The 12,677-nt window shown below is 41.8% G+C and overlaps 1 protein-coding gene across 4 annotated transcripts in view; it reads left to right on the top strand.

The window, feature by feature from the left end:
- Nucleotides 1-12,677, top strand: part of adcy5 (adenylate cyclase 5) — a 69,414-nt gene that overhangs the window by 49,786 nt on the left and 6,951 nt on the right. For 3 of the 4 annotated variants that reach the window (XR_010915156.1, XM_067515388.1, XM_067515390.1), the window contains 9 exons: nt 1,957-2,094; nt 4,972-4,994; nt 7,069-7,228; nt 8,754-8,851; nt 10,036-10,123; nt 10,832-10,948; nt 11,030-11,188; nt 12,163-12,347; nt 12,443-12,463. Coding sequence is in view for 3 of the 4 variants with exons in the window: in XM_067515388.1 (XP_067371489.1) it covers nt 1,957-2,094; nt 4,972-4,994; nt 7,069-7,228; nt 8,754-8,851; nt 10,036-10,123; nt 10,832-10,948; nt 11,030-11,188; nt 12,163-12,347; nt 12,443-12,463 (989 nt within the window). In the remaining variant the exon portion in view is untranslated. The remainder of the gene's footprint in view (nt 1-1,956; nt 2,095-4,971; nt 4,995-7,068; nt 7,229-8,753; nt 8,852-10,035; nt 10,124-10,831; nt 10,949-11,029; nt 11,189-12,162; nt 12,348-12,442; nt 12,464-12,677) is intronic. The other variant, XM_067515389.1, reaches the window with a different exon arrangement.

Below are 12,677 nucleotides of genomic sequence, written 5' to 3' on the forward strand. Positions count from 1 at the left end.
TAAAGCACCATATCCACACGTGGGTGGAACTGTTTTATGTATTCTAATTAGTTGAATCAGCCACAGGGGGGCAAAAAAAACCCTGAAGCTTATAGAATCAATGGTGGTCAGTGTGTTAGCGGTTCTTACACATTATGTCCAACTGATGAATGTAAGTACGACACTCTCCCTGTATTTCTCTGCTGGTCTGTACTGACCCCTGAGAAAACCAATCAGCTTCAGTCTGCAGCTCAGTGCTGGGTTTGTAGGTTTAACTGGGTTTTTTGCGGGTTGGTCGAGACATAACTTTCCAGTATTTATGCTATAAAACCTGACTGATTTAACATTGTGCTTCCCCCCCCCCCCCCCCGTTCAAATCAAAATAATGTAATGTGATGGTGCTTTCTGTATCTTTTTCAATGAGCACAAACACCAAAGCAAAATGTAAAGAAAGGATGCACGAAAACGAGCAAAAACTATAGCGCCTGCAGCACAGCCAGGGTCTTAATTTAGCCATTAACTAGACATTAGTGTAATCTGAAGCCGAGGCCTGCTGGTTTGTGTGTTAAAGCTTCGACAAAACACAATGCAACTATTCAGAAATCCCCTGTAAGCAGCGATGTGGGGGTGTTTCATTATTCCGAAGCTAAGAACATGACATTTTTGAATCATCCCCAAACTGAAGGGCTCTATCTGATGGAGCTGTCTTTTCATTTACACACAGCCGCATCATCCGTATCGTGGTTTATCAACTGAGATTCTGTTCCATGTGAATAATTTTTTGGAGGGGAATGACTCGGTTTCTCCTTCGCTGCATGAGTGGCTGTTTGTTAATGACTGTACTACTTTTATCAGCTGTCTCTCTCCTCTGGCAGTATCACAAGCTGGGACTATATATAGCATGTCATGTGAAGTGATATCTCCCTCTCGTTCTGCTGCTCCTGCTGTGAGAACGATTGTACGCTCGAATTATTTTTGGTACTTTTTTTTATATATTTATTTTTGAAAACTACACCCTGGAGCCAATGTGCAGTTTTTTTTTTTTTGTTTTTTTTTTTTATCAGATCTGGAAAAAAAAACAACAACTTTCCAACATGACAAAGGGGGGAAAAAAAGGCAGAAACTGATTGTTTTAGCAGAGCGTAAAAAAACATACAGTATCACAAATGCAGATGCTGTTATTTACCAGTTCTTGCAGTAGACTGATGGATAAATGTTGAGCATCGGTATCTACAGAGGGAGATGTGTTATTGTGCATCACATATACTGGATAACCAGGTAACTGATGGCAACTTTAAAAGGAGGTTGTCTGCTTTTAGTTATCAAGTGTGGACCATTGCGTTGCAGTTTACTTGCGGTACAACGCCATCACCTGTCTAAAGCGTGAAGATCAGGGTGAAATCAGCTCACAACCTGACTTTGGGACTTTTTATAAATTGTGCCTCCATTTTGCACTTTGTTTAGTGATCAGTCACCTTCATTAATAAGATTTATTTTCTTCTAACCTTCTGCATGTGCCTTTACAAATCAGTCAGCCTCTGTATGAAGCTACTGTATCATACAGCTCTGCAATTTGTTAATGGTGAGATCAATTAAAAGTCTGTTAATCCAACTTTAGCTCCGTTAAAGCTTTAATCTTATTCCATCAGAGTGAAGTAGAAACTAATAATTGTTTACTTAGAAACATTGGATAATGTTGGTGTCTTCCATCTAATAAAGACAGAATGAATCTTTTCTAATGTGTCTACTACCAGGTGGTCTTAATGTTGTAGTGCTTCAAAAGGTGTAGGAAATGGGAGTAAATGTATTTTCCACACAATTAAAGTAAATGATCATAGTTTATTAGAGGTAAGACTTTAGTTGAGCTTTGTGCCTCATTGTCCGTCTGTAAATAACGTTTCTTTAACTTGTTTTTGCTACTTTCTCAATATGTAATGAATTTGTAATGACTCTCATTTCTCTATTTATCTGTCACAGAAAGAGGAAAAAGAAATGATAGCCAAAATTAACAAACAGAGGACCAATTCTGTCACCCACAACAGTGGCCACTGGACCGACCGGCCCTTCTACAACCATCTGAGCGGAAACCAGGTCTCCAAAGAGATGAAGAGGATGGTGAGGAACATTTAATGAGGTTTAGTCCCTGTTATATTAACCGTCTGCTTTGTGGTGCTGCTTTTATGCTGGTCAGTGTTATTAGAGTGCGACAGCCAGGCGACTTCTTCCCATCCCAATGAAGCCAACACACTCTTAATACCCACAATCCTTTGATCTGCAGTCCTCAGGACCCGCAGCGATGATCCTTCACGGGCACGAAGAGGCTCTCAGGAGCACTCAGAGAGAAAACCCCAACATGTAGGCGGCTGTGAAGACCACAGCAAATTGTCATTTCACTGCTGCCAGCTGGGCAGCAAAAACTCCCATCCTCCAAATTTAAATTCATCCCGGGCTGCATTGCAGGAAATGCTCAAAGCGCCGTAGCAAGGCGATGTGACCGTATCAGAGATGAATTTTTATTTACGTACTGTGACTCTCCCTGCTGAGCCCTGCAAACAGTGACTCACTCCGTGAATAGATGCACCCACACCTGTAACACACACACACACAGTTTTTTGTTTATATCCATATCATCAGTCCACCCACCTCTCAGTGCATCTATTATAGATTTGAAGACGGCTCTTTATGCGCAGCTCTAAGTTTTACACTGCTGTTCAACACCTCCGTACTAAAGAAATCAAAGTACAAGTAAATGGAAACTACCAAACCAGGATGAGTTTCCCCATCATGGGGAGTACTGCTCACCCTGCGAAAAACTGGTTTCTATGGCATCATCAGAGATGTCTCAGCTTGGGCTCGCAGACTCCATATTTATAACAGAAAGCCTGTTTTACAGCGTGAGGTCACAGAGTTTCAAAGACGTGGGCGTTTACCAGAGAGCAATAATCCTGTTAAACTGCAGTATGGGAAGTAGAGAATCCAGTCAACAGCTTGGAGACTAAAAATCAGGACCTCTCATTGTTTTACCTGCACAATTTCCTTAAACAAAATTTCCTTTCTCACAATTCCCATAACTAATAATAATAATGGGGGTGCTCTACTAAATACCAAGTAAATATCGTTGGTGTCAAAAATGTTGTGAGAACATTTGTGTGAGCACTTGTAAGTATAACTGGTTGTGAGAATTTGTGTGTGTACATCACAGACATCAGATGAGATGAACACACCGACGCATTTAGATAACCTGCATACAGCAGAAAGGCCTGTTGAAGCCACACATGAGTGTAGTCTGCACACTAACACAATACAAACAACACAGAAATAACACATTTCCATTTTTCCACACCAGTTGTTTTGATTTCAGTTTAGAACATGCAACTAGTGGCTTGTTGGGATCAGCAGCCAGTTAGACTGGGGAAAAAACAGCGACACCTACTGACATTCAGGTCACATTTACATAGAACGCAGCAATGTCAAATGGATCTTTTTGACAATACAAGCAGAACCACCATAAGTTCAGTAACCATAGTTAAAGGTCAGTCTAATGAAAATCTCTAGCACTGAATAACTGGTCGTGGCATCTTCATGTTGGCAGCTGTAGTTTTTGTGGGGTTTTTTTGCGTGATATCAGATGAGGTGTGGCCCCGAAGCATCAGTGTGTTTGTCACGGCCCGACTCACAGAACCCTTTTAAAGTTTATAGAAACATTAGCACTTTTGACATCGACTTCATTTGTCACAGCTTCAGCCTTTTTTCATCCCGAGCCTCCTATTTTACCCCTGCGAATCACGGTCTTCTATGAATCACCCTCTCTATCTCTGCGCTGCTGATTAATCACCTGGCAAGCTACGAAGATAAAGCGAGTTGGAGACGCAGTGTGGTAGAGAGCGAGGAAGCAAAGACGCATAAAGGGCACGAGAGAGACCTCTTTTTACAAATGGCAGAGACGGATCCACAAATCGAACGTATATTCTCATTTAGTCTGTGGGACTGTGAATGACTTCTTACAGTAGGATTTGGCTCATATTTGCTTTTCTACAGTTTGTTCACATTCTGTTGTTATCAACATTAGATGAACTAGGGGAACAAGCAGGGCTGCCAACATTTTAGTTGTTTGTCTCCATGTGGGGATTTCTCAGGTAATGGTCTTTGCTCAGGGAGGCCAGCTGTGCTCCTTCAGTGTTGATGGTAATGTGTTTGTCCACAAGAGGGCGCTAGAGACACACAGGAGTTGATGCGATGTGGACACAGAAACTAGACACTGGGCTGAGGTGCATATGACAGCTGCACGCTGAGGCTGCAGGGACATTGTATTAAAATACAGAAGATCAGTAAAGTTATTTGAAAAATATTCGAGTCCTTTGGGACACCATCACATTCATAAGTTATTGCGCTGTAATATTTTGGATAATGTCGGTGCAGAAGAAGTCAGAGCGAGTCCGCTATGGCAGGTAGCTTTAGAGTGAGGTCCAGCTGCAGTTTTGTAACTGAGAGCAACGGCAAACTTCTGAATCAACTACAAAGTGTCACAGAGGGTCCATTGTCCTGCAATCTGTCCATGGATGTGTGTGTGTTTTTAGTGTGTGTGCCATACACAATACAAAATCTATTTCACGCCGTTTGCCTTTGTTATTTATTTGCTTCAGGTATTTCTGTCAGCCAGTTAGTTCTTTGGGCTGATGTTATGAGGAGAAATGTTCTACTTAAGATGATAATGCCGGTATTGATTGTGATAATAACTAAATAGAATAAGCAGGTTTATGATTGATGGGATGGAGCTTCTTGAAAGAGTTTTTAATTTTACAATATTGATATCTAAGCAATATCAACATAATGAGCAACGTTCAGCAGGAACAGAAGTAACAGTTTGTTAAGACTCTAAAAGGGGCTTTATACCTCAAATGAATTTGTCATTTACAAACAGTAAGTGGAGAAGTTTAAGCTAGATGTTATAATTTTCCACTAATATTTTGTTTTGCCTTTTCTGTTTTTCAGGGCTTTGAAGACCCCAAAGACAAGTGAGTAGAGACCTCTCATCCTGAAACTTTCTTGTGTCTTAAAACAGACAGGGTGAAAAAAAAAAAAGACTTACTACTTTGCAGTCTGTAATAAGCATAAACCCTGGATGCTACTGCGTCATAATTCAAACTCAAAATCAATCTTAACTCATGTTGCACTGGAGGAATATTTAGGCTGTGCCGTGCATGATCACACCTCCCTTGTCGCTGCTTATAGCTGACACAAACACTAGAGCAGTTTGTTGACGAGCACAAACAAAGCACAGATGGTGACGAGCAGCGTTCACCTGGATATCGAGCACCGGGAGGACGCTGCAAGGCCTGTACTGCATGTTGAGTTCTACTTTTCAACACGTTTCACGTTGACACAAGGCCAACAAAAACATGCTTTATGTTCTGCTTATCTGCGTACGTTAGGCCTCTGAGACGCTGGCTCTGCAGGGCGTGTAGAGTGTTGCACCACCCTCACTTTTTACAACACAGCACTGTAAAGTTGGTTGCGATCTACTGTCTTTCTCAGGTTAAGCTGGAAAAAGCTGATGCCACTGCAATACTGAAATACTAAATTATCCATGTGGCAAACCACATAGTCCTGATGAAGCTAAATAACCATCGTCAGCTTGTTTTTAAATGTTCAGAAATGGTAACGTAATATACGTAGAGTGCATATACACTCACTGGCCACTTTATTAGGCACGTCTGTCCACCCTAATTCACTCCAACAGTGCAGCTCTGCCATGAATTCTACTTTATAATGTTATAATTTTCCTCAGTATTAAGTTGAAACTGTTAAAAAGGGATCATTGGAGTTTATTATTAAGGTCATAGTGGGTAGTGGAGTCACACTGGTGCATTATAAGGAGAGTTTCTTCTAAAGTTTTGGCCCCCTGATTTGGAATGAATGAAAGTTTCAACTTAAAAACTGAGAAATTCTAACATTTTAAATGTAGAAATTCTGGCAGAGCTGCTGTATTGGACATTAGTGTATGTTCGCCTTTAACTGTGAACTTCAGTAGTTCATTGTTTGGTTTTAACCTGAGATCCCTTTACTGATGCTGCATCTGTGCCATGTGTTGATGGATTCAAAAACGTAGCACCGTTTGGGCCAATGTGCAGTTTGGCCTCTTGATGCTTTGCTATTTAAGTGGCCTCGTCCTCCCTGTCGAGGAGCTGTGTTTAGAATTGGGTTAAAGTACTTTCAGTCCCTTTTCCGAACACTTGGGTTTCTTCTGTCCAAATGCAAAGACGATATTGTCATTCTTCTGTCGGACAGAGACATCCATTAGGAGGTGCAGTGAAAGCTGCCTGAGCCAGAATATAAGAAAAAGACAGAGGAGGGAATGTTTCACCCAAAGGATCGCAGTGATCAAAGAGCTGCAGTCATTTACACAGAAGCAACCCTCCTGCTCTGTGTCTGTGGGTTTGTTCTCCCCATGCTGACAACTGACAGCCTTTGGCACTGAATCACAGCAGGTCCACGCTTGGTTTCTGTATCTACGAGAAAGCATCAGTAGACACCATAGCAACATTTAGATTGGACATCTCTCCCTCTCTGTGTCTCCAACCAGCTTCGCACTGTGAACGTTAATCACAGCCTCAGACGGACAATTTAGGAAAGAAAAATCATCTTAAATTACTTCCTCTTAAATTACCAATATTATCCTCCGTCGCCAAAACTTTAGACTGTTGCTCTCTGTATCTTGGAGCTTCAGATTCCAACCATCTGGCCAGGGATCTTCGTTACATTGGTCACTTCTCCACATTGTTTGCTAAAGGCTTACAGCTTTAAGAAAGTATCGACATCCCTCTGCAGCAAGGCCTCTATTGTAGATCATGCTCATCATTATGTTTTGGTTTCCAAATCATTTCCTTTTTCTCCTCATTTGTTTACCTAAAAGATTATTTTCCACAAACTGTGACCAGTGTATAAAACCTACAAGTGGATGAGTTTTTACTGAAGTGGCCAATGTACAACAAACCATCCTTCATATGGACCCGGATCTTCAATGACGCACTTCAGTTTACCGCTGGTGATCATGTAAAATGTCATTTCATCTCATCTTGTTTTATTCAGGCATTTCATTTTCAGAAACACGCAGGAAAACTTAAATCCAGAGGACGAAGTGGACGAGTTCCTGGGCCGTGCAATTGACGCACGCAGCATCGACCGTCTGCGATCTGAACATGTCAAGAAGTTCCTGCTCACCTTCAGAGAGCCTGACCTGGAGAAAAAGGTTAAAGACACACACACACACACACACACACACACACACACACACACACAGACACACACACAGCCAACATAGCAGCAAATAATTGGCCATGACAAGCAATCTTTCCTGTGCAAAAAGCTCAGTCCTGCTCTGCTCTTTTTCTGTCCCTTGAGGAAGTCAGTCAAAGCTCAGTCCAACTGAGAAAAGGTGCAACTGGGGTTTAAAAAGGGAGCAGACGGCCGCTAAAGGAAAGAGGATGTAAACTGCTTCAGACAGTGAAGGACGAGCTGAGGAGGAAAAAATAAGGCCAAACAGCCCAATCTTGTTTTCAAAGTTCAGTCACTTTCTTCCCGTCATGGTAAAAGTAAAGACTGAGAGCAGATCAAAGTGAGACTCCAGTTCAGTGTTTGTGAGATCATCTGTGGCTCAGCCTTTAGGACCTGAACGTATGCACAAATGCTCAAGTTGCTTCTCAATGCTGCGAAAAACCTTTGCGAGTTGTTGTGAAGCGCAAAGTCTTCATTTTCGTGATTTTTGTCATGTAGACTATGTCAACTACAACCACATGTTGTGTGAAAGCACTGATTCCAAAACACAAGGTTTTTCCCCCTGAAATGAAGTCAGATCTTTTACTTGAACCTTTGGCTAATTTTGCCCTCATTAATATTCCTTGCATCCATGTTTTTGATAATAGCAGAAGTCGTCATGTTTGCAGTGGAGAACAGCCCCTTGGTGCAGCGTTGGGAGTCGTCTTTATCGAACGCTGAGTGGACGCATGCATTTTGAAAGAGGGTTGTTGATTTGCTCCACTAGAGACAAGTTTTTTAAAGTGCTTAATTTTGTGTTGCTGAGCCGCTCATTAGTCAGCTGTCATATATAATTACCCTGTTATGTCTGTGCTTGGTTCTTTTGCCTGTGAATCAAATGGAATATATTTGTCCATGCACAGCACGTGTAAAACAAAACATTTCCTTATGTGTATCGATGGTTTATGATCTTTCCCATATTTTGTCTTCATTAGACACATTTGAACCTTGAACTTCACAAGAAAAGGAAAAGTATTTGCAGTAAAATATTGGATGAGTTTTCGAGCACTATTGCTTTCACACAAACAACGCTGGTACCTCGAAACAAATTGAATGTAAAAAAACAAAGCAAAAAAAAATGTTTTTAATCTTTTACTGAGACACGAAATATTTGGGGGCGGCTGTAGCTTAGTTGGTAAGGCAGTCGCCCACGGACCACAGGGACAGTTGTTCGATCCCTGGTCCCGGAAGTGTCTCTGGGCATGACACTGAACCTTCCCCTCCCCAGCTGTGCAGTGCTGGTCCAAGCCCGGTAGAAATAGGGGAGGGTTGCATCAGGAAGGGCATCCAGTGTAAAAACGGTGCCAAATCCACATGCAGACAATGATCCCCTGTGGCGACTCTGAACTCACGGGATAAAGCCGAAAGGACAAAAAAAATGATATAAATTTAGATGGAACATTAAACAGAGTGAGTTGTGTTGCAGTGCTGTTTGACTCGCCTCTTCTTCTCTCCTGCAGTACTCCAAACAGGTCGACTCCAGGTTCGGGGCGTATGTGGTGTGTGCCTCCCTCGTCTTTCTCTTCATCTGCTTCATCCAGATGGTTATTGTGCCACCGTGAGTTAACACTTAAAAAAAAACAACCTTTCATCCACTTCTTTTGATTAAAACGCAGTTTGCTTCATCACAGACACTTTTGTCACTGCTGTCATTCCAACAGCAGGCATAGCAAAGGCAGACTCATCCCAAATAATGTACACTGTCAATGGCAGTAGCTGGATGTCTGTGTTAAAATGCACATGCAACATGAACCGTATATTAATGAGACATAAATTAACACAAATTATAATTATATGTACATTTTGTCTGATCACATTTCCACCTAAAGGAAAGAGAAACTTACAAGAAGGACTCATAGAGAATCACTGTGAAAAGTTTTCCCCTCATCTAATCAACAATAATAGATCCAACGGTCATTTCTCAAAAATGAAACTGCATTTTATAAATAATCCATCAAATTGCGCCTAACAAAAAAAGAGCTCCATCAACGTAATATTAGTTTTCTGGGATTTTATTTTAAAAACGAATAACATTTTCTTTTTTTTCTTCTTTTTTTTTTAAGATGTCAGCTGTGACCAGACTTTCATAAGGTCTGCCTTTAATCGGTGCAGCCTCCCAAATCCTGCTCGTTGCTTTAGGCAGCAGCACAGCTTTATTTATTTATTTATTTAGGTGTAGAAGGAAAATGAAGGAGTCATTTTTCAAAAAGCTGAATAGAGCAGTAATAAAGTAGATGATCAACTCATAATCAGTGTAACTGCGTATAAGCAGCGGGCAAATTGAAAAAGCTGTGGCACATTTGTCTTGAGGGGATCCGTCCTCTGTCCTGCCCATCCCTCAGTATTGATCTGCTTTATCCTGTCTCTTTATTAACCTTTCTCCTCCATCCTTTCATCGCTCCACACGCCCTCGTCGTTTGTTCCTGTCTTTACCTCTCAGTCCTTCAGGCAATCTGTCGCATGCCACCTCCTCACTGCCTCCTTTCTGTTTTTAATCCGTCTTCCACAATCATTTCCACCATCTTTAAACTCGTCTCTCCACTGCTTCCCTCCTGCTAAACTTTCCTCCAAAACACAAACACGTATAATGTTTGTGTCTCTTATAGACACAATGTCACTGACAGTAAAGACAAGCAGGTGATGCTGTTTACGGTGTTGCCTCCTCAGACAGTTTGCCATAAAACGTACCCAGAAATATTCCGTACCATACGTAATGACACTCTATGTCTTTGTTGTCTGCAGCTCGAGTCTGATGATTGGCTTCTTCATCACCTGTCTCATTATCCTGACGGTTGTCATGTTCGTCTCCGCTGTCTACTGCTGTTTTGGGGTGAGTTCTCCCTGCTTGGGATGAATGACGATGCCAAGTAAAGTCGCCAGCTTGTGCACATCTAAAACATTTTTTGCTGAGTGCTTAGACTATAGTAGTTCGTACAAGGACGCATCTTTGTAGAATACTTATCTCAAATGTCATCAAGTACAGCGAGGGACTTTTTCTGTGTCTTACAAATTCATCAGTAACAGTCTGTTAAAACTTTCATCAGGCTGTGGGTTTGATGCTGTGCTAATCTTGAAATTTAAACATATTCTGTTCTTGACCTTACTGCGTGTCTTGCAGATAAGAGTTTCAAAGCAAATTCCTTCAAGCAAAGTACAGACTTTAACATGGGAAACACTCTATAGACTATGATTGTGATTGAAGTTCATATTATAGAACTGTGAGGTTTTTGTTCATAACAGTTTAAAGCCACTGGATGCACATGAACCACAAACAGATGGAAAATGAGAAGCGGCTGAAAGTCCAAAAGTAGACCCAACATGACCGACTGGATCAAGGGACTATTCAAGACAAACGTGTTTTTTTTTTTTTTTTTTTTTTTGTTTTTTTAGTTTAGTATTTTTTGGTTTCCGTCTTCTGATCAGATGGTAAATAAGGTGGCGACTAACGAAAACCATGAAACTGACCTGCGGACCCACAGTTTAGGGGATGCAAATAATCCACAACTCATCAGTTTTTCTCCTGCTCCTCTGCTCCCAGCTGTTCCCAGTCCCCCTGCAGACACTTTCTAAGAGGATAGTCCAGTCCAGACTGAACAGCACCCTGGTGGGGGTCTTCACCATCCTCATTGTCTTTCTTTCTGCTTTCATCAATATTGTAAGTTATCACCGACAGCCCCAGAACAACTTTGTTTATTGTTTCCTGATTTGCCTGACTCTCCTCTGAACCTCTGAACAGTTCACGTGTCGCAGCCACGATCTGCGGAGCTGCATCGAAGCAGAGCTCAACATCAGCTGGGACAGTGTTACTGCCTGCCACGCCCACCTCCTAAACTACAGCCTGGACACACAGCAGATTCCCTGTGGAGACGACACTCTCATTTGCAGCTTTCCGGAGGTACAGCTGGGCCTGTGCAGCATTAAGGAGATTTATTTGCATTCAGCACCATTCTGGGCCTTGTTTAAAAGCAACAGATTATCATTTATAATGTAGAGTGTTATGTGCTTTGTTGATTTACAGGTGGCAAACTTTGTAAGTAAGAAAACAACTGGAGCAGAATAAAAAATTTTGCTGCACCTGGTTTAAATGAGGATTTACAAACTTGTCTGAAGCAGTAAAACCAATTAATTGTAATAATATCTGCAGAACTGCAGCACAAACACGATTAATTCCATTGTCTGTTCCATTAACTTTAGTGCTGCTGCAAGTCTGGGACGTGCCAGCAGAACAAAACAAGAACTTAGTATCGCGTTAGATTACAGCCCTTTAGTTACAGTTACATCTTCTTACCCTGTTATTCTCCAAAGCTTGTGTATTGTTATCCAGTAACAACAAATATTCACAGGTACAGTGGAGGTACACTGTTGTACTAAGAAGTACACAGTAAGTTCACTGTACCTACCCTGTAAGTTGCAGGCTGTAATCTAAAGCAAGAACTGTCACCTACGTTACTTCTAATCATAGATGTAGCTCAGATCAACTCGCAGGTTATCGTGTCCTTTTCTGCATATTCCTCCAGTGAAGCAGCAAAGTACTTCGGCATTTAGAACATTTGTCAAGAAACAGTATGGGTCTCACTGCTTTTAGGACAATGTCCAATTACCAAAATGCTTAGTTACAGTGACGCAAGTGTAGTTTTATATCTTAGGATTTGAAAGTGATTGTTCTGTCAAGTGAGACCATTTTTCACGACAGCTGATCAAATGGGAACGTTCTGTGTGCACAGCATTGTCTGAATTACCAGTTAAGTGGTCTGTTTTGTGTAATACCTCAGGACGTGACTCGCTCAGACAGTGCTGCCTGCCACAGAATATAAACCTTCACATCCAAACATAAAAGCAAATGTACCTTTCTGCATTTTCTTCCCGCAGTACTTCTCATCCTGCGTGCTGCTGAGCCTGCTGGCCTGCTCGGTCTTCCTGCAAGTCAGCAGCATCGGTAAACTCTTCCTCATGCTCTTCATCGAGCTCCTCTACCTTCTGATCATGGAGGTGCCGAAAGTGAACCTCTTTGACAACCAGGACCTGCTGGTCATGGCCAATGCCATCAACGCTGCGTGAGTAATTTCATCACTGCTCTGTGTGTGTGTGTTTGGACTGTGTGCAGATGCTCTAACAGCTGACTAATTGTCCTCTGCTCCTCCCCTCACAGCGAGCCCATGAACGGAACAAGGTGAGCCTGATGGACACTTCTATTGCTGAGGAGACCCAAAGCATCACCGAGCAATCTGTTTAAGCAAACTGCACCATTGTCACTGTGCTGGCACAAATCTAACTAGAATGACCAGCTGGCAACAGATGCTAATGCTATTGAACTACAATGTAGAGGGCAGCTTTAGCCCGTTATAATGCACCATGCAGAGTAACTTGATGTAACGCCTGTAGCT

This window comes from Channa argus, chromosome 9, assembly GCF_033026475.1.
Source record: "Channa argus isolate prfri chromosome 9, Channa argus male v1.0, whole genome shotgun sequence".
NCBI classification, from domain to species: Eukaryota; Metazoa; Chordata; class Actinopteri; order Anabantiformes; family Channidae; genus Channa; species Channa argus.